Source organism: Salmo salar, chromosome 10 (genome assembly GCF_965601325.2).
Source record: "Salmo salar chromosome 10, fSalSal1, whole genome shotgun sequence".
Taxonomy (NCBI): Eukaryota; Metazoa; Chordata; class Actinopteri; order Salmoniformes; family Salmonidae; genus Salmo; species Salmo salar.
In genome coordinates, this window is record NC_138300.1 from 38,965,186 (window position 1) to 38,988,474 (window position 23,289).

The 23,289-nt window shown below is 42.6% G+C and overlaps 1 protein-coding gene across 1 annotated transcript in view; it reads right to left on the minus strand.

Moving 5' to 3' along the window:
- cdh2 (cadherin 2, type 1, N-cadherin (neuronal)) overlaps nucleotides 1-23,289 on the minus strand; it is a 70,439-nt gene that overhangs the window by 14,006 nt on the left and 33,144 nt on the right. Inside the window, exons 3-11 of the mRNA XM_014123187.3 lie at nucleotides 16,961-17,202; nucleotides 11,851-12,006; nucleotides 11,184-11,339; nucleotides 7,934-8,078; nucleotides 7,675-7,847; nucleotides 7,224-7,361; nucleotides 2,297-2,482; nucleotides 1,529-1,782; nucleotides 1,215-1,357 (exon numbers count right to left, since the gene is read on the minus strand). Of these exons, the coding sequence (XP_013978662.1) occupies nucleotides 1,215-1,357; nucleotides 1,529-1,782; nucleotides 2,297-2,482; nucleotides 7,224-7,361; nucleotides 7,675-7,847; nucleotides 7,934-8,078; nucleotides 11,184-11,339; nucleotides 11,851-12,006; nucleotides 16,961-17,202 (1,593 nt within the window). The remainder of the gene's footprint in view (nucleotides 1-1,214; nucleotides 1,358-1,528; nucleotides 1,783-2,296; nucleotides 2,483-7,223; nucleotides 7,362-7,674; nucleotides 7,848-7,933; nucleotides 8,079-11,183; nucleotides 11,340-11,850; nucleotides 12,007-16,960; nucleotides 17,203-23,289) is intronic.

A 23,289-nucleotide genomic window follows, 5' to 3' on the forward strand; every position in this document is an offset into this window, starting at 1 on the left:
TATAATGCATGTCATAACAAGATGTCCAGCGTTTCAAGTCTCCTCCTCAACCCTCTCTAGCTCTCTCTCCACATGGGCTACACTTGTCTGTCCATCACGCATGTAAACAACTAGCTTGTCTGCTCTATCCGCACTGATTGGTGAAGTCATTTAATGAGCTAAATGTCAAAAACATTTGGTTTCACAGGTTAAAAAGGAACAGAAAGGAACAATATAAACAGTATGTTTTTTTGGTTCGAACCGGTTGAGAACTTTATTTTGCTGGTCTGAACAGTGGAATGAAAAACAAACAAAAATAGTGGGTCTGTTCTGAACGAAACCACTGCCAGATACACAGCGTAATAAGAATCTCATAGGCACATTACAGCATTCAAAACAAACAGGAATCATGCTGTCATACATAATATTACACCACACCCAGACTTCTCAAAACAACACCCCATCAACAGCTACATCTGACCTCTTCTAAATAAGAGATGCAATGAGAGAAACATGTGATTCAACACACTAGGAGAATGAGTAAGGGAATGAGGAAGAGAGAGATCAGTATGTTAGGGAGGCTGTCTGAGGCACACATCTGCCTGTGTGTGTGTGTGTGTGTGTGTTTGTTAGTTAGTGTGTGTGTGTGTGTGTGTGTGTGTGTGTGTGTGTGTGTGTGTGTGTGTGTGTGTGTGTGTGTGTGTGTGTGTGTGTGTGTGTGTGTGTGTGTGTGTGTGTGTGTGTGTGTGTGTGTGTGTGTGTGCGTGTGTGTGTGTGTGTGCGTGCGTACATGTGTGTGAGCAGGAGGGTGTGCGTGTGTATTTGGCAAAAGCACAATGAAGAGCTCAGTCAGAATTAAGCTAAGACACAGCAGGGGCTCTGTGGTGTATGTGTGTGTGTGTGTGTGTGTGTGTGTGCATTTGACCGGGAGAGAGTGTTTTTAGAGAATGTGTATTAGAGCACTAGTTTGTATGCTCATCCGTATACATATAATTTTCTGAAGTAGTCCTGCCATTGTCATATGAGATTGTCTTAGAATTTTGGGGGGATTTTGGCAACAAAATATTTGTATTATCATGCCAAGAAAGTGATTCAGACTGAATGGATTGTAATTTCATTGAATTAATGTGAATAGTAAGATTTAGCCCCATCCCCCATCCTCCCACATTAAACACAACTATAAACACAGGAAACTCTAAAAAGAGTATAGGCGTACACACACACACACAACTCACCATTGTCAGAGGCCATAAAGGTGATGTTGTAGAGGTTATTCTTCACATAGGGAGACTCTCTGTCCAGCACAGCGATTGTGGAGATCCGCCCATTTACAGGGTCTATCTCCAACCAATTAGCAGGGTCAAACAGCTTTGAATACCTGGAAATCAACCAAAAGGACAAGAGAACACAATTACAATAGGAAGTAACATGACACTCTAATGCATTTGAAACGTACACATTCAACACATATAAAACATCATAAAACATATTATCAGCTAACATGAGCAACCCTGCAATACTGCCCCCTCTCTCTCTCTCCTCTCCGTACCGTATGTTCTGCTGCATGTATCTGTCAGGGTCCTGTGCTGTGAAGGTGGTGAGTAGCGAGCCGGCCGGTAGCCCCTCCTCTAGTTTGATGGCTTTAGGGTTGGGGGAGAAGTCTGGGCTCTCGTTGACATCTGCAATGCGTACAGACACGGTAGCAGTGGACTGACGGGGCAGGTGGATACCACGGGCCAGGGCAACCTCATTCTCAGCCAGCACCGTCAACACAAAGGAACGACTCACCTCATAGTCTATGGGCTGGAGATGGAGAGACACGTAAACATGTAAATACACACCAGTTAGCCACACTCATATATACAGATATACAGTTTATTGGCCAGATAGACATACGTTAGCCGCAGTGGAGCCTGCTGATGGGAGGACGACTCATAATAATGGCTGGAACGGAGGAAAATAAATGGCATCAAACACATTTTTTGTAATAAAAATAAATAAATAATTAGCCTTTATTTAACATTGAAACCATGTGTTTGATGTATTTGATACCATTCCACTTATTCCCCTCCAGCCGTTACCACGAGCCCTTCCTCCCCAATTAAGATTCCACCAAGCTCCTGTGATTAGCCGTTATAATGTGTGTGTTTATCTGTGTGTTGTTTGTATGTCCAGCATCTGTCTCTGTGTGTACATAAATATACAGAGAGGTACATGTTGTGTGCATAGCCCGTGTACAATATATGTGATGTGTGTATCTGTGTGCTGTATGTACAGTCTGGACTGTATGTATGTATGTATATGTGCTGTGTCCTACCTTGACCACAGTGACCAGTCCCTCATTGGTGGTGGGGTCAGTGGGGATGGAGAAGCGTCCAGTGGGGTCTCCAGCGGTGATCCTGTACACAGTCCTCCAGGATGCAGTATGGGGCTGGTCCTTATCTGTCACTGTCAGGTTAGCTACGATCACATTCACACGGTTCTCATGCACATCTCCATAAAACTACAGAGGGAGGGGCAGGGAGAGAGTGATGAGGGAGTGAGAGATTAAAAATATATCAGTCTTTACATGGCTAAAAGAAAAGGAATATAACATATACAGGAAACTCACTCTACACCCTTAGATGAAGTCGCGTGGAAAAAGGAATGGGGTGGTGAAATAATTCTCTGTCATGGACAAAGGAACTCAAAGGGTGTGATGATATTAATTAACAAAAATGTTGATCTGAATGTGCAAATAATGAGGAATGATTGGCAAGGAAGGTGGATCCTTTTGAATATGAACGTGGACAAAAAAGAGATTTGGCTCATTAATCTATATGGTCCAACTCAGGATGATCCACACTTCTTCGAAAACATTTATACCAATTTATTGAACTTACAGGCAACAAATGATCTAATCATTATGGTAGGAGACTATAACACAGTGTTAAGTATCTCAATGGACCGTAATGGTAATCACTCTACAAACTATCATCACCGTGCCCTTAAGGAAATCACAAATATTATGGACACATTAGAAATAGTGGATATTTGGAGACTAAAAAACCCTGACCTAGTGAGATAGACATGGAGGAGACTTAATCAACGTCTTGACTACATTCTTGTCTCTTTCTCTCATGCATCAAAGGCTAAAAAAGTTTTAATAGGAGACAGAATGCGATCGGATCATCATCTAATCGGCATTTAAATAACTCTTATAGATTTTCCATGTGGACGGGGATATTGGAAATTTAATCAAAGTTTACTGGAGGACAACTTATTTTTAACTAAGACAAAATAATTTATAGCTGAATTTTTCCAGTATAATATAGGTTCAGCAAATCCCCTTATTGTTTGGGATACCATTAAATAAATGTACCTTCAGGGGTCATTCAATTCAATATTCATCAATAATAAAAAAGCAGTTTCTGGCTAAGAGACAAGACTAACAAGGGAAATCCATGATCTAATAGTACAGGTAGATAGCAATAAAAACGATACTACAGAGATACAAAATAAGTTAGAAGAAAAACAAAAAGAACTTGAGGAACTTATTCAAGAACGATCTAATGTAATCTATTACAAAAATAAAGCAAACTGGATGGAATATGGAGAAAAATGCACACAATTCTTCCTGAATCTCCAATACAGGAAAGCTAACAAAAATAATTTGCAGAAACTTGTTACTGAAGACGGAGTCATCTATGATTCTCCAAATTATATTTTAAAAGAGGAAGCTAATTATTTTAGGCAGATGTTCTCTTTTCGGTCTCATCCTCTCCCACTGAATGAAGATTACGGTAAGGAATTCTTTCCAAATAATATATAAAATGGAAAATTAACAAATGTACAGAAAGACCAGTGCAAAGGCCAAATTACAGAGGAAGAACTTTTAGAGGCTATTAAATCCTTTCAGTCTGGAAAAACCCCAGGGCTTGATGGCATACCGGTAGAGGTATATCAAGTATTTTTTGATATACTAAAAGCTCCATTGTTAGATTGTTTTAACTACTCCTATGGAAATGGTAGTCTGTCAGGTACTCAGCAGAAAGGTCTGATTTCTCTATTATTAAAACAAGACCCAGATGGCAAATATAAAGACCCAGTCTATCTAAAAAACTGGAGGCCCCTTACACTTCAATGTTGTGATGCAAAAATACTAGAAAAATGCATAGCACTCAGAATTAAAAGGGTTTATCAGGTATTGTTCATCCTGATCAGACAGGTTTTTTTACATGGACGATACATTGGAGATAATATATGACAACTACTAGAAATAATATAACATCATGAAACATATACAGTGGGGGGAAAAAGTATTTGATCCCCTGCAGATTTTGTACGTTTGCCCACTGATAAAGAAAGTATCAGTCTATAATTTTAATGGTAGGTTTATTTGAACAGTGAGAGACAGAATAACAACAAAAATATCCAGAAAAACACATGTCAAAAATTGTATAAATTGATTTGCATTTTAATGAGGGAAATAAGTATTTGACCCCCTCTCAATCAGAAAGATTTCTGGCTCCCAGGTGTCTTTTATACAGGTAACGAGCTGAGATTAAGAGCACACTCTTAAAGGGAGTGCTCCTAACCGCAGCTTGTTACCTGTAAAAAAGACACCTGTCCACAGAAGCAATCAATCAATCAGATTACAAACTCTCCACCATGGCCAAGACCACAGAGCTCTCCAAGGATGTCAGGGACAAGATTGTAGACCTACACAAGGCTGGAATGGGCTACAAGACCATCGCCAAGCAGCTTGGTGAGAAGGTGGCAACATTGGGTGCGATTATTCGCAAATGGAAGAAACATAAAAGAACTGTCAATATCCCTCGGCCTGGGGCTCCATGCAAGATCTCACCTTGTGGAGTTGCAATGATCATGAGAACGGTGAGGAATCAGCCCAGAACTACACGGGAGGATCTTGTCAACGATCTCAAGGCAGCTGGGACCATAGTCACCAAGAAAACAATTGGTAACACACTACGCCGTGAAGGACTGAAATCCTGCAGCGCCTGCAAGGTCGCTGCTCAAGAATACATATACAGGCCCATCTGAAGTCTGCCAATGAACATCTGAATGACTCAGAGGACAACTGGTGAAAGTGTTGTGGTCAGATGAGACCAAAATGGAGCTCTTTGACATCAACTCAACTCGCCGTGTTTGGAGGAGGAGGAATGCTGCCTATGACCCCAAGAACACCATCTCCACCGTCAAACATGGAGGTTGAAATATTATGCTTTGGGGGTGTTTTTCTGCTAAAGGGACAGGACAACCACCGCATCAAAGGGATGATGGACTGGGCCATGTACCGTCAAATCTTGGGTGAAAACCTCCTTCCCTCAGCCAGGGCATTGAAAATGGCTCGTGGATGGGTATTCCAGCATGACAATGACCCAAAACACACGGCCAAGGCAACAAAGGAGTGGCTCAAGAAGAAGCACATTAAGGTCCTGGAGTGGCCTAGCCAGTCTCCAGACCTTAATCCCATAGAAAATCTGTGGAGGGAGCTGAAGGTTCGAGTTGCCAAACGTCAGCCTCGAAACCTTAATGACTTGGAGAAGATCTGCAAAGAGGAGTGGGAGAAAATGCCTCCTGACATGTGTGCACACCTGGTGGCCAACTACAAGAAACGTCTGACCTCTGATTGCCAACAAGGGTTTTGCCACCAAGTACTAAGTCATGTTTTGCAGAGGGGTCAAATACTTATTTCCCTCATTAAAATGCAAATCATTTTATAACTTTTTGACATGCGTGTTTCTGGATATTTTTGTTGTTCTCCTGTCTCTTACTGTTCAAATAAACCTACCATTAAAATTATAGACTGATCCTTTCTTTGTCAGTGGGCAAACGTACAAAATCAGCAGGGGATCAAATACTTTTTTCCCCCACTGGTATTGCCCTCAGGTAGATTCAAGACTTTGTGCTTTTCAGCTAAAATTATTATATAGAATTCTTGCCACCAACAAAATGTTGAATATTTGGGGCATAAAATCATCGAAGCTCTGCAGATTTTGTTGTGAGGATACATAATCAATAGACCATTTATTTTGGTATTGCCCTCAGGTAGCCTGTTTCTGGTCTCAGATTCAGGAATGTCTGAAAATGCATAGCATTGATCTAAAATTGACCCTAGAATTAGTACTGTTAGGAGATCTGGAAAGACCGGGTCAGTCAATTACTAATATACTCTAAGTAAAAGTATTTATCTTCAACACGCAATCTGTAGATTCTATTCGATTAGATAGATTGAAATTGTACGTTAAACATCATAGCATAGTTGGAAGATATGTGTTGCGTAGAAACACGAAGTGGGTGGCCAGCAGAGATAGATGGGATGGGCTGAGGGAAGCTGAGGGTTGGTATGTGGAATTGGAGACAAGTGTGAGTGGAGTTGCTGTGTGTGAGAGAGAATGATGGTCAAAAGATAAAGGGGAAAAAAAGTCAAAACAAAACATAATAAAAGTACATTTGAATGACACTAAGTGGCAGTGTTTTTAGAACTAATGCCGGTTTGCCTGAGGCTGATGCCGTGCAGGTGTTTGTACACATGCATATACACACACTCTCATTCAAATAAACCCATACAAGAACACACGCATACATGTAATAATGCCAGACATGCACACAAACATATACAGTTGCTGTTATGATTTCAGTTGTCCTTCATGTCTTTTGTTTTAAATGTATTATTATTATTTAATTTTTTTGCATTGTTGTTTGCTTTTTTCTCTTTAGTTCATTCTCTTGGTTATTGATGCATTGGGGGGTTCTTGGGGGTGGGGAATGGAATTAATTGTATTTTTTATTTTTTTTCTTCCGGGGGGGACTGTGGGAGGGGTCTCGAATGGTTGAGGGACAGCTATTGGGGAACTGTGGGGGGATCTTGGAGGGTTCAGGTTTCACAAGATTGTGATCATGAAAAAGGAAACTATGACATAAATTTTATATCACTATCATGCACACGCACCCTCACACATAAGGATAGCTCTGTTGCGGAAAGACTGATACATGTTTGATAGTGTCTTGATGCTGTATTGTTTGTCCATCATGTTCTAATACTTTAATGTTACCCCTTCCTTGTGTTTTCTGTAATAAATAATAAAAAGTAAAAAAAAAAATATATATATATATATATTTGTTTTTTTGTTGTTGAAAGATTGTTTCTGTGGTGTTCTTTGTGTGAGAAAGAAAGTATTGTGTGCGTGTGTATTTGTACTGTGTCTGTGTGTCTGTCTGTCTGTCTGTCTGTGACTTACTGTGTCAGCGGTGAACTCTGGGGGGTTATCATTGACGTCAGTGATCCTGATGATAGCTGTAGCTGTGTTAGACAAGCCATAGGTGGGGTTCCCCTCCATGTCAGTAGCCTGGATTATCAGTGTGTACTGAGGCACTTTCTGGAAGGAGGAAGACAAGAGGGGACAGGTTCATATTACAGAGAATAACATAGACAGTCAGTATATAAACACAAACTCATTCACTGTAAAGATTTTTTTTTTTAAAGTCCTGCTGTTTTTACAGTAATTCACTGGCTGCCTGTAAGTTACCTGTACATTACTGTAAAATAAGTTACAGTATGTTACCGTTAATTCCAAATAAACTCTGAAGTACAGTATCTTACAGGAGGGTGCCAGTACGGTAGAAACAACTGGATATTTATTTTTACAGTGTACACATTGATACACATCACACGCACACACACCCACCCACCTCTCTGTCGAGGCCTGCTGCTACGGTGATGATGCCTCCTGTCTTGTTGTTGATGGTGAACATGTTGGAAGAAGGACTCTCAGGGTTCTGAGATATAATCTTGTATCGGAGCATCCCATTGGCTGTTTTAGGGTCGTCCTTGTCCACTGATGTCACTGTCATCACAAAGGACCCTGGGAATGCAAACCAAGCAGTCAATAAAAAATGTACTGTGTGTTTGTGTGCGTGCATGTGTATGTGTGTGAGTGTGTGTTGTTACCTGGTTTGGAGCCCTCTGGTACTGATCCGTTGTAGATGGTGTGTGTGAACTCTGGTCTGTTGTCGTTCATGTCTATGACATTGATGACAATGTCTATGGGGTTCTCTATCTGGTTCCCATTCAGGTCCACAGCATGGGCTCGCAGCTAAATTGTCAGATAGAGGATCAGGGTTAGGACACGGTTAGGGAATGACATGGCATGGGCTCACAGCTAGATGGTCAGATACAAGATCTGGGTTAGGATACAGTTAGGGAATGACATGGCATGGGCTCACAGCTAGATGGTCAGATACAAGATCTGGGTTAGGATACAGTTAGGGAATGACATGGCATGGGCTCACAGCTAGATGGTCAGATACAAGATCTGGGTTAGGATACAGTTAGGGAATGACATGGCATGGGCTCACAGCTAGATGGTCAGATACAAGATCTGGGTTAGGATACAGTTAGGGAATGACATGGCATGGGCTCACAGCTAGATGGTCAGATACAAGATCTGGGTTAGGATACAGTTAGGGAATGACATGGCATGGGCTCACAGCTAGATGGTCAGATACAAGATCTGGGTTAGGATACAGTTAGGGAATGACATGGCATGGGCTCACAGCTAGATGTCAGATACAAGATCTGGGTTAGGATACAGTTAGGGAATGACATGGCATGGGCTCACAGCTAGATGGTCAGATACAAGATCTGGGTTAGGATACAGTTAGGGAATGACATGGCATGGGCTCACAGCTAGATGGTCAGATACAAGATCTGGGTTAGGATACAGTTAGGGAATGACATGGCATGGGCTCACAGCTAGATGGTCAGATACAAGATCTGGGTTAGGATACAGTTAGGGAATGACATGGCATGGGCTCACAGCTAGATGTCAGATACAAGATCTGGGTTAGGATACAGTTAGGGAATGACATGGCATGGGCTCACAGCTAGATGGTCAGATACAAGATCTGGGTTAGGATACAGTTAGGGAATGACATGGCATGGGCTCACAGCTAGATGTCAGATACAAGATCTGGGTTAGGATACAGTTAGGGAATGACATGGCATGGGCTCACAGCTAGATGGTCAGATACAAGATCTGGGTTAGGATACAGTTAGGGAATGACATGGCATGGGCTCACAGCTAGATGGTCAGATACAAGATCTGGGTTAGGATACAGTTAGGGAATGACATGGCGTGGGCTCACAGCTAGATGGTCAGATACAATATCTGGGTTAGGATACAGTTAGGGAATGACATGGCGTGGGCTCACAGCTAGATGGTCAGATACAATATCTGGGTTAGGACACAGTTAGGGAATGACATGGCATGGGCTCGCAGCTAGGTGGTCAGATACAGGATCAGGGTTAGGACACGGTTAGGGAATGGTTAGAGCCAGTTTGCGCTGTTCTGCAAAGGGGGTAGTACACAGCATTGTACGAGATCTTCAGTTTCTTGGCAAAATCTCGTACGGAATAGCCTTCATTTCTCAGAACAAGAATAGACTGACGAGTTTCAGAAGAAAGTACTTTGTTTCTGGCCATTTTGAGCCTGTAATCGAACTCACAAATGCTGATGCTCCACATACTCAACTAGTCTAAAGAAGGACAGTTTTATTGCTTCTTTAAACAGGACAACAGTTTTCAGCTGTGCTAACATAATTGCAAAAGGGTTTTCTAATGATCAATTGGCCTTTTAAAATGATAAACTTGGATTAGCTAACACAACATGCCATTGGAACACAGGAGTGATGGTTGCTGATAATGGGCCTCTGTACGCCTATGTAGATATTCCATAGAAAATCAGTCGTTTCCAGCTACAATAGTCATTTACAACATTAACAATGTCTACACTGTATTTCTGATCAATTTTATTTGAATGGACAAAAAATGTGATTTTCTTTCAAAAACAAGGACATTTCTAAGTGACCCCAAACTTTTGAACGGTAGTGTATATGAATTAACAAAGCTAACCGACTGAATTTCAATATCTACTCTCCCGGAAATTAGAATTTCTGAGTCTTTCCCTTTAAATTACCATAGAAATGACCCCTCTCAAGATTGATTGTTCAGGGTTAGAGGAATAGAAAGCCACGGATCTGGAGATGAAAATTACGAGGTATCAAGTTGATTTTGATTGGTCTGAAGCACGGAAACGCCTCCTAATGTTACCACCTCCCAACACCAAAATATGGAAGAGATGCAACCAAGAGCTGCGTTGTCTAAACTAGCAATGGTCACAAACTAACATTCCTATTTAATTAACACTGTTAAGTACAAGAATATTAAGGTTCTAATATTGTAGAAAACAATCTAATAATTAACTGTATGTGATTCATAATGACATAGGCTAAAGAAAACTAGGTTGAGACATACATTCAGCAGCACCCCATATTTCGCTACGTTCTAGAGCAGTGAGTGAACGCCATACATATTGCTTACACTTCAGAAGGCAAAATTTTGAGCGCAGAGAGAGGGGAAGGGTGTGAGGAATTGGGATTGGAATGGGGCCATTTACTGAGGTTAGTGTACCCTTGGCCTCTCAAGGGTGGACCTAAAGACCCTAAAGTGTTTCTCTCCTAGGGCCTTTCAACTACTGCTCTCTAACAAGAGAGCACTACAGGGAAAAAGCAGAGTACCCTCCCCCAGTACCTGTCCCAAAACAGCCATGTTAGAGAAGCCTACCGCTAGGCAGGGAGGAGTAGCTGCCATAATATACTGCTGTAACAGTACCCTCCCCCTGTACTCTGTCTCATAGCTGCTATACTGTGTGTGCTGCTCCCTATGCCCAGTCTCCAGTAATGCCACGGCAACAGCTCATGAATATATTCATCACAGAGCTTCAGTGACTCTGACAACTACATCACACAGTATGAATATTCATGAGGGAACCCCACCCTTCATGCAAATGTCCTGCCTGCAGATATAGCCAGAGTTGCTTATGTGTGTCTCAGTGTGTGTGTGTGTGTGTGTGTGTGTGTGTGTGTGTGTGTGTGTGTGTGTGTGTGTGTGTGTGTGTGTGTGTGTGTGTGTGTGCCTGTTTGTGTACTGCAGATCAAAGGTAGCATTCTCAGACTGATGTTTCCTGTCCAACTACCTCAAGAGTGACATTTTACATTTGTTTTACATACACCAGCAAAGAATGTGGTCAGAGAGATCCTCTATGTAGGATTCCCTCCTGATTCAGTGAATCTTCCAACCAGGATTTCTGGGAAACCTGGGAAAGTTAGCAGAATTTTGCAACCCCCTACTACACACTTACATGGAAGTTGGAGATGTGTTCGCGGTCGAGGGGTTTGGTCACAGAGAGCTGACCAGAGATAGGGTTGATGATGAAGATCCCGGTCGGAGGCTGATCAGCACCGGGTCCAGTCACACTGTACCGGAGGAGACGGTTCTTATCACGGTCCGACCGGATCTAGACCACAGGAGGAAAGAGAGAGAGAGGGAGAGCAAGAGAGAGGGAGAGAGAGATATTCCCACTTTAGATACAGTTACACAACCACACTTTTATTTAAAACATGTTTAGCTCAACACCATACATAGGTTATACAGTACAGACAGCATGTATACATCACCAGAATGACCAGAACCACCTGTCTCTCCACACATTCTAATATAAATATCATACCAGAAGATTGTGTTAGGAGGAAATAGTGAGTGCTACACACATACACTGTACATTTACACACACACACACACACACACACACACACACACACACACACACACACACACACACACACACACACACACACACACACACACACACACACACACACACACACACACACACACACACACACACACATACTCTGAGCTAGTGGCCAAATGACAGACTTTGCATGACAGTGTGTTTGTCTTCTCTTGATTAGCCCGCCTGGGAAATGTGTGTGAAATGTGTCCTTTGAACTGTGTGTGTGTCGTACCCTGACTAGTTCCTCTGGGAACTGTCCTCGTGAGTTCTCAGGGACGTTGATGGGGGGGATGACCCAGTCCCTCTTTACCCGCCTCAGAGATCCATCACCCCTGACGACCACCCTACGCCATGGAAACATGATCACAGCTGCATCACTGGAGTTCACCTGCAGAGAAAAACATGTTACACACCAATATACAGACACAGACAAAAATATAGACAAACAGATAGATATCTCGGACAAACCCACCCACATCAAGAAGTTATTCCAGAAAAACACCAGGAAGAAAAGAAACACAAAAACAAAATCTCTCTCTCTCTCTCTCACACACACACACACACACACACACACAGTTTATGTCCCAGAGGTCTCTAGGGGGTGTGGCCTGGTGACTCACTCCAGAGAGCTGGATTACGGCTATCATTACTGAGGACCTGATCAATCACCATCCTGGGCTGTGTGTGTTTACCTCAAATGTATTTGCAGCCTAGGAATGCAGTTTAGTTTCCACCACACTCTAATCTGAATCTGAATACAACCCTTTAGCTATAGAATTAGGAATTCAAATACTTAGTTAATTACCCACGTAATTTAATAGGATCTCTATTAGACATCACATCCCCTTTCTCTATCCCTTCATCTCTACCCCTCCATCTCTATCCCTCCATCTATACCCCTCCATCTCTATCCCTCCATCTCTATTTTTCTATTTCTGTATACATCTATCCCCATCCTTCTCTCTCTCCTGCTTCCTTCCCCCAAATCTCACTCCATATTTTTCTCTCCCTCTCGCTAAACTCTCTCTCCCTCTCCTTCATCCCTCCCTCCCTTTTCTCAGAGTTTTCTGCTCCATCCGTCTGTTAACTTCTCTAGGGTAGGGGGCAGTATTTTGACGTCCGGATGAAAGGCGTGCCCAAATTAAACTGCCTGCTACTCAGGCTCAGAAGGTAGGATATGCATATCATTAGTGGATGTGGATAGAAAACACTCTGAAGTTTCTAAAACTGTTTGAATGATGTCTGTGAGTATAACAGAACTCAAATGGTTGGCAAAAACCTGAGAAACATCCAACCAGGAAGTGGGAAATCTGAGGGTTGTAGTTTTTTCAAGTGATTGCCTATTGCCTATACAGTGACTTAAGGTTCATTTTGCACTTCCTAAGGCTTCCACTAGATGTCAACAGTCTTTAGAACGTTGTTTCATGCTTCTACTGTGAATATGGAGCGAACAAGAGGGCCTGGAGTCAGATGAGTGAGGAAATTACATGAGCTCAGAGGCACACGCTCACGTGAGTGTGAGCTGTGTTCCTTTTCTTTTCTGAAGACATTGGAATTGTCCGGTTGGAATATTACTGAAGATTTATGTTAAAAACATCCTAAAGATTGAGGCTATACATCGTTTGACATATTTCTACAAACGTAAATATAACTTTTTTTGACTTTTCGTCGTCACATTTTGCGCGCGACTGAACACACGAACAAAAAGGAGGTATTTGGTCATAAATGATGGACTTTATCGAACAAAACAAACATTTATTGTGGACCTGGGATACCTGGGAGTCCATTCTGATGAAGATCATCAAAGGTAAGTGAATATTTATAATATTATTTCTGAGTTTTATTGACTCCACAAAAAGGCGGGTTTGGTTTTGTGTCTGAACGCTGTACTCAGATTATTGCAAAGTGTGCTTTCGCTGTAAAGTTTTTTTGAAATCTGACACAGCGGTTGCATTAAGGAGAGGTGTATCTATAATTCTTTGAATTACAGTTTAATATTTTATCAATGTTTATGATGAGTATTTCTGCAAATTGATGTGCTCATTCACTGGAAGTTTTGGGAGGCAAAACATTTCTGAACATTACACGCCAATGTAAAATGTTTTTTTTTTTATATAAATATGAACTTTATCGAGCAAAACATAAATGTATTGTGTAACATGAAGTCCTATGAGTGCCATCTGATGAAGATCATCAAAGGTTAGTGATTCATTTTAGCTGTATTTCTGGTTTTTGTGACGCCTCTCCTTGCTTGGAAAATGGCTATGTGGATTTTCTTGTCAAGGTGATGTGGTAACATAATCTTGTCACGTCCTGACCAGCAGAGGGAGCAATTGTATTCGTTTTGGTCAGGACGTGGCAGGGTTTTTGTGTGTTAAGTGTTGTGTTGGTGATTGGACTCCCAATTGAAGGCAGGTGTGTTGAGTTGCCTTTGATTGGGAGTCCTATATAGTAGTGTGTGTTTTTCTTTGGGGTTGTGGGTAGTTGTTTTTGCACTGCGTTTGATAGCCTGCAAAACTGTTCTTGTCGTGAGTATCATTTATTGTTTTTTCACTGTGGATGCTCTGCGTGTTTTTTCATTAAAGAATATGAGTATCCACATACCCGCTGCGCCTTGGTCCTCCCTTCAACAAAATGACAACTTCTGTGACAAATCTAATGTTATGCTTTCGCCGTAAAGCCTTTTTGAAATCAGACAATGTGGTTGGATTAAGAAGAAGTGTATCTTTAAAATGGGATTTAACAGTTGTATGTTTGAGAAATTTGAATAATGAGATTTTTGTTGTTTTGAATTTAGCGCCCTGCTATTTCACTGGCTGTTGAATAGTGCGTCCCGCAGGTGGGACGGTCACGTCCCACATACCCAAGAGAGGTTAAGAGAGCTAGCTGACTAATAGCTGGCCAACATTCCACTGGTTAAATTTCATAGCTTTTATTCACAGGATTCATATTGGTGGTGGTTTAAACAGCTTTTTCTTTTCTCACATTGTTTTCACTGCTCCCACAGAAGGCTGGGAGACTGTAATGGACACAGTAAGTATATTGCACTGCACTATTTCTGGGAACATTTTTACTGGGAGATGTGAACGGGTCGCTGTAGTGGCCCTTTAATGTCTCCCCTTACAGAGACAACCTTTTTTCTCTAATTTACACACAGCAGGTAGCAGCACCTGATGCTATGGGTGTGTCCCAAACGGCACTTTATTCCCTATATAGTGCACTACTTTTGACCAGGGCACCCATAGCGGTAGTGCACTATATACAGTGGGGGGGAAAAGTATTTGATCCCCTGCTGATTATGTATGTTTGCCCACTTACAAAGAAATGATCAGTCTATAATTTTAATGGTAGGTTTATTTGAACAGTGAGAGACAGAATAACAACAAAATAATCCAGAAAAATGCATGTCAAAAATGTTATAAAATGATTTGCATTTTAATGAGGGAAATAAGTATTTGACCCCCACTGCAAAACATGACTTAGCACTTGGTGGCAAAACCCTTATTGGCAATCAGAGGTCAGACGTTTCTTGTAGTTGGCCACCAGGTTTGCACACATCTCAGGAGGGATTTTGTCCCACTCCTCTTTGCAGATCTTCTCCTAGTCATTAAGGTTTCGAGGCTGACGTTTGGCAACTCGAACCTTTAGCTCCCTCCACAGATTTTCTATGGGATTAAGGTCTGGAGACTGGCTAGGCCACTCCAGGACCTTAATGTGCTTCTTCTTGAGCCACTCCTTTGTTGCCTTGGCCGTGTGTTTTGGGTCATTGTCATGCTGGAATACCCATCCACGACCCATTTTCAATGCCCTGGCTGAGGGAAGGAGGTTCTCACCCAAGATTTGACAGTACATGGCCCCGTCTATCGTCTATTTGATGCAGTGAAGTTGTCCCTTAGCAGAAAAACACCCCTAAAACATAATGTTTCCACCTCCATGTTTGACGGTGGAGATGGTGTTCTTGGGGTCATAGGCAGCATTCCTCCTTCTCCAAACATGGCGAGTTGAGTTGATGCCAAAGAGCTCCATTTTGGTCTCATCTGACCACAACACTTTCACCAGTTGTCCTCTGAATCATTCAATGTTCATTGGCAAACTTCAGACGGGCATGTATATGTATTTTTGAGCAGGGGGACCTTGTGGGCGCTGCAGGATTTCAGTCCTTCACGGCGTAGTGTGTTACCAATTGTTTTCTTGGTGACTATGGTCCCAGCTGCCTTGAGATCATTGACAAGATCCTCCCGTGTAGTTCTGGGCTGATTCCTCACCGTTCTCATGATCATTGCAACTCCACGGGGTGAGATCTTGCATGGAGCCCCAGGCCGAGGGATATTGACAGTTCTTTTGTGTTTCTTCCATTTGCGAATAATCGCACCAAATGTTGTCACCTTCTCACCAAGCTGCTTGGCGATGGTCTTGTAACCCATTCCACCCTTGTGTAGGTCTACAATCTTGTCCCTGACATCCTTGGAGAGCTCTTTGGTCTTAGCCATGGTGGAGAGTTTGGAATCTGATTGATTGCTTCTGTGGACTGGTGTCTTTTATACAGGTAACAAGCTGTGGTTAGGAGCACTCACTTTAAGAGTGTGCTCCTAATCTCAGCTCGTTACCTGTATAAAAGACACCTGGGAGCCAGAAATCTTTCTGATTGAGAGGGGGTCAAATACTGATTTCCCTCATTAAAATGCAAATCAATTTATAACATTTTTGACATGCATTTTTCTGGATATGTTTGTTGTTATTCTGTCTCTCACTGTTCAAATAAACCTACCATTAAAATTATAGACTGATCATTTCTTTGTAAGTGGGCAAACATACATAATCAGCAGGGGATCAAATACTTTTTCCCCCCCACTGTTGGGAATAGGGTGCCATTTGGGATGCATGCTATACTGTAGCGAGCACTGCCTTGTTTCTGTGGATATCAGCACTTCACTGGCCATCAAAGGTTAACAGAGTGGGCTGTGAATTTTTATTTAGTACATTTAACATGAATGATTCTTAAAAGTAATCCTTATAAGTAAGAGTGGTCGTGAAACTTGGTTAATCGACTGGTGATGTATAATGTATTCTTATGATGAACTGCTCCTCTGACTTCCATCTCCACATCATAATTATTCATGTATTTTCTCCATACTCTTAGAAAAAAGGGTTCTTTGACTGTCCATACAGGAGAAGCCTTTTTGGTTCCAGGTAGAACCCTTTCGGGTTCCATGTAGAAACCTCAGTGGAAAGGCTTCTACATGGAACCCAAAATGCTTATACCAGGAATGAGAAGGGTCACCTTGAATAGATAAAAGCTTCTGCTAAATGACCATATTGTGATATTCTTATTTTATCCATACCTGTTTGTTGTGTTCTGTTGTCTCTCCCTGTCCATCTGTCCGGAGGTGGAGGTGAACGCGTGTGTTCCACTCCTCCTTGGTTTGCTGATCCCTTGCTCGCACCACCAGGAAGGCTCTCTTCCTGTCCGCAAGACGGAGGGCGTGCCGGGCGTACACCATGCCATCTTCACCCAGCCTGAAGTCCACCGCGTCGCCCACCTCCAACAGAACCCTGTCGCCCAGGCCACAATCTGCAAACCTCACTGAAGGGAGAGAGAGGGGGGAGAGAGGGGTCAGCATGATATGAAAACATAGGAAGACAACTTAGAACAGGTCTATATATATATATATATGATTCACTCTGTTTAGTAGACAGACATGGTTGACGGCTGATGTTATAATATTTACAAGGTTATAAATTGAAGGATTATCACATAGAGATTACAATACAATATGAAGAGGACTTAGGCAGTGTAGGCCTTTGAATTTGGAGTGACCCAAGTGAGGTTGAATGAGTGAAATATATATATATTAGGTCCTCTTCATATTGTATTGTAATCTCTATGTGACAATCCTTCACCTCATAACCTTATAAATATTATAACATCCGTCAACCATGTCTGTCTACTAAACAGAGTGAATCACTTCTCATGTAGTGTTTAGTAATGTTTGGCTCACTCAGTTACGGCACTATCTTTTCTGTTATTTGAACAGACTGTGCACTCAGGCAGAAAGAGTCTGTCAGCAGGAAAATGTCAGCTCGACTAGCCAAACATTACTACATTACCCCCAACTCAGTGGGCAGGCAATGCAACTCCTCTAGCTGCACAGAGAGAGCGAGAGGTAAGGAGAGAGAGAGGCAGAAAGAGAGAAAGAGGCACCGAGAGAGACAGTTCCTGTTTACTAGTTTTCCCAGTTTTGACCATTCTGCCAGCCCTGACCCTAAGCCTGTCTGCTGTTCTGTACCTTTTGGACTCTGATCTGGATTACTGACCTCTGCCTGCCCTTGACCTGTCGTATTGCCTACCCCCGTTCTAGTAATACACTTTTGTTACTTTGACACTGTCTGCATCTGTCTTCCCTAAAAAGTTATATGTTTACTGTTAATTTTTTTATTTCACTTGCTTTGGCAACATGTGTTTGAGTGAGAGTGAGAGTGTGAGTGAGAGTGTGAGTGAGTGAGAGTGAGAGATCTTTAAGTCCATGTTTGTCCCGCTGTCTGACCGAAAAGAAGAAAAAAAATATGACACATCCTACATTGGAATTCACTCACACAAAACATGTCTGGTGAAAGGGTGACTGTGTTTGTGAACACACACACTTTAGAGAGTATCTCTCTGCAGAGGGACAGGTGTCACTGGCAGGGCTGTGTAAATGTTCATTAATCATACATACAGAGAGAGAGAGATGTGCTGAACGCTACATGGTGCTAAAGCAAAGTGCTCACTGCCATCTTATCCTCTTCTCTTCTCCAATATTCAGAATCTACTCTGGAGGAACTAGGGCAAGTGTGTGTGTAGTGTAGAGTACAGTACAGATACCAGTTATAAACAACATGGTTATAACAGCAGTCAATACTCCACACAGCTAGTGACAAAATCAATGTGTGACAGTGATCACATCAAAACAGAACCAGAGAACAAGGCCAAATGATAAACATTACACAACTCACGGCCCAGTCGATATAGACTCCAGGAAATACACACTCTCTCTCATATAAGAAGGGACAGCAAACATAGAGGGGAGCTAAATGGAGGTGTAGAATAGAGGGAAGGACTGCTGTTTCAATTAAAAAAGGCTCAGTAGAACTCCAATACACATCATTTTATTTTTGTGCCCTTTCTCCTTTGTGTCTGTTTCTCTTCCCCAGTCTGTTCTTCCTCTCCTCCCCCTCCCTCTATCCCTCCGGTCTCTCTCACTCCCCCTTTCCCCTCCCTCGTTTCCTCCCTCTTCGTTTCCTCCCTCCACCAGTGTGAGATCAGTGAGTGTCTGCCTCTGTTGTTTCTCCTTTATTTACTGCCGTTCTGGCTGGGAGTGACACACACACACACACACACACACACACACACACACACACACACACACACACACACACACACACACACACACACACACACACAGTCTTGTACAGCTAAACTTGTGGGGACAAACCCTAACCTTAACCCAAAAACATAACCTTATTCCTAAACCTAACCCTAAAACAAACCCTAGTTCCTAACCATGACCCTTAATGTAATTCTAACCCTTACACTAATTCTAACCATAACCCCAAACCCCCTAGAAATAGCATTTGAACTCGTGGGGACTAACAACATTTTTGTTCATTTACTATTCTTGTGGAGACTTCTGGTCCCCACAAGAATAGTTAAACACACACACACGCAACACACAACAAAAGACACCCAGACACAGAGAGGGAATCAGTTATCCAGCCTAGTGGATTACATTATCATTAGATCAGAAGCAGAGGACCTGAGGCAGAGACAGAAGTTAAACGCTAAGCTAGTGAAACAGCACAATGACAAATGCTTAGGCATAGAAACAGCAGTGTGGTAAGCACTACAGCTACAGAAACAGCAGACTAGTAAGGAGTTTGACATAGAAGAAGCAGTGCACTAAGCACTCCAGCAACGACAACAAGATTGCAGCTCTGCTTCTTGCTCCTAAGCAATTATTTTGTTTTTTTGTGTGTTATTTCTTACATTATTAGCCCAGAACATTTTTTTGTGTTATTACATACAGCTGGAAAGAACTTTTGGATATCAGATCAACGGTAACTCACCAGCATTACGACCAAGAATACGACTTTCCCGAATCGGATCCTTTGTTTGTACCGCCCAGGGCAATTGAACTTATCGCCCAAGGCAAATGAACTTATCCCAGAGGCTGCTCCAAGACGCCGCCAGCGGAGAAGAGGTATTCAGAGTGGACTTCTAGTCTGACTCAGGATGCGTGCAAACCATCCACCGCTTCCGAGTATAGTACTCGCTAATGTTCAGTCTCTGGACAATAAAATAGACGAGCTCAGGGCAAGGATCTCCTTCAAGAGAGACATCAGGGACTGTAACATACTCTGTTTCACAGAATCATGGCTCTCTCGGGATATACTGTCCCCGTCCAGACAGACAGCTGGGTTCTCAATACAGACAGGAATAAAGAACTCTCTGGGAAGAAGAAAGGCATTGGTGTATGTTTCATGATTAACCACTCATGGTGTGATTGCGATAACATACAGAAATTCAAGTCCTTTTGTTCACCCAACCGATAAAACCTCACAATCAAATGCTGACCGTATTAACTCCCAAGATAATTATCTTCAGTTACAGTCACATCCGTGTATATTCCTTCCCCCTCAAGCCAATACCAAGACGGACCTCAAGGAACTACATTGGACTTTATGTAAACTGAAAACCCCATATCCTGAGCCAGCATTTATTGTAGCTGGGGATTTTAACAAAGCAAATCTGAGGAAAATGCTACCAAAATTCAATCAACACATTTACAGTAGTACTCGCTCTGGAAAAACATTCAACCACTGCTTCTACCCCTTTCGAGATGCTTACAAGGCCCTCCCCCAGCCTCCCTTTGGCAAATCAGATCACAACTCCATTTTGCTCCTCCCTTCCTGTAGGCAGAAACTCAAACAGGAAGTACCCATGCTATGGTCTATTCAATGCTGGTCTGACCAATTGGAATCCATGCTTCCAGATTTTTTTAATCACGCGGACTGGGATACGTTCCGGGTAGCCTCTGAGAACAACATTGACGTATACACAGACACGCTGACTGACTTTATCAGGAAGTGTATAGGGGATGTTGTTCCCACTGTGACAATTAATACCTACCCAAACCAGAAACCGTAGATGGATGGCAGCATTCGCGCAAAACTGAAAGAGCGAACCACCACATTTAACCATGGCAAGGTGACTGGCAATATGGTTCAATACAGTGTATTTATTCCCTCCGTAAGGCAATCAAACAGGCAAAACGTCAGTACAGAGACAAAGTGGAGTCGCAATTTAACGGCTCAGACATGATACGTATGTGGCATGGTCTACAGACAATCAAGGATTACAAAGGGAAAACCAGCCACATCGCTGACACCGACGTCTTGCTCCCGGACAAGCTAAACACCTCTGCCCGCTTGGAGGATAACACAGTGCCACCGACGCGCCCCACTCCCAAGGACTGTGGGCTCTCATTCTCCGTGGCCGATGTAAGTAAGCTATTTAAGCGTGTTAACCCTTGTAAGGCTGCCGGCCCAGACGGCATCCTTAGCCGCGTCCTCAGAGCAGACCAGCTGGCTGGAGTGTTTACGGATGTATTCAATCTCTCCCTATCCCAGTCTGCTGTCCTCACTTGTTTCAAGATGTCAACCATTGTTCCTGTACCCAAGAAAGCAAAGGTAACTGGACTAAATGACTATTGCCTTGTAGCACTCACTTATGTCATCTTGAAGTGCTTTGAGAGGCTAGTTAAGGATCATATCTCCTCTACTAAAACTGACACCCTAGACCCACTCCTGTACTCCCTGTTCACCCACGAGTGCGTGGCCACGCACGCCTCCAACTTAATCATCAAGTTTGCAGACGACACAACAGTAGTAGGCCTGATTACCAACAATGATGAGACAGCGTACAGGAAGGAGCTGATCGTGGACTTCAGGAAACAGCAGAGGGAGCACGTCCCTATCCACATTGACAGGACCACAGTGGAGAAGGTGGAAAGCTTCAAGTTCCTTCGCTTACACATCACTGTCTATCTGAAATGGTCCACCCACACAGACAGTGTGGTGAAGAAGGCACAACAGCTGAATAAATTAGGCTTGACCCCTAAGACCCTCAGAAACCTTTACAGATGCACAATTGAGAGCATCCTGTCGGGCTGTATCACCGCCTGGTATGGCAACTGCACCGCCCGCAACCGCAGTGCTCTCCAGAGGGTGGTGCGGTCTGCCCAACGTATCACAGGTGACACACTGCCTGCCCTCCAGGACACCTACAGCAAAAAGATAATCTAGGACATCAACCACCCGAGCCATGGCCTGTTCACCCCGCTATCATCCAGAAGGCGAGGTCAGTACAGGTGCATCAAAGCTGGGACCGAGGGACTGAAAAACAGCTTCTATCTCAAGGCCATCAGACTGTTAAATAGCCATCACTAGCCAGGTACCACCCGGTTACTCAACCCTGCACATTAGAGGCTGCTGCCCTACATACATAGACATGGAATCACTGGCCACTTTAATTAGGCAACACTAGTCACTTCAATAATGTTTATATACTGCTTTACTCATATCATATGTATATACTGTATTCTATTCTACTGTATTTTAGTCAATGCCACTCCGACATTACTCGTCCTAATATTTATATATTTCTTAATTCCATTCTTTTACTTTTAGATTTGTGTGTATTATTGTGAATTGTTAGATACTACTGCACTGTTGGAGCTAGGAACACAAGCATTTCGCTACACATGCCATAACATCTGCTAAATATGTGTTTGTGACCAATACAATTTGATTTGATTTGACAGAGCTGAGAATTAGGCAGGTTAGTGTTTTTTGTCACAAATCTTGTTTTGTAGGCAGCTCTGCAGAATGGTCACTAGCTGGCACAGCCACAAAGTCACAAAATCAGATTTTACACTTAACCCTAACATAACCCTAACCACACTGCTAATCCTAATGCCTAACCCTAACCTTAAATTATGACCAAAAAGCACATTTGTTTTTCATGAATTTTTACAATATAGACAATTTTGACTTTGCAGCTGGCCCATTGCTCAGTTTTGCCTCAATGGCAAGATTCATGACAATAAACGTCAACCTGCGAGAATAAACTACATGGTAATAGTGTATCAGTGCTAAATAGACTAGGGCTGTGGAGATGCAATGCAGTGCAAAGTGCTACTGCTAGGATACAGCTAACTGTGTGCTTAGCATGGGGAGACACATATTTCCCACATTACAAACATACTAAGGGCAGTACAGGACCATAGACATCTAGAGCAGATAAAGCTGTGTTTCAATCTCCTCTGAGTTGTTTTGTTTGTTGCAAAAAATACTGCCATGGAACACATAGCTCAGGTATCTGTGGTAGTTACAGGTCAGGGACAGGGTAACCAGGTCTTAAACCAGGTTTGTTCAATGGATGAGTCATTATAGCAGCCCAGCCAGCAGTCATAGTGTTTAGCTGCTCAGTGTTAAACGGCCTTAAGAGCTGCCTTTGATGTGCAGTACAGCAGCTCTGCTCAGAATAGAGCACACAGAGACATTCACACACAAGCAGTCACACACACACACACACACACACACACACACACACACACACACACACACACACACA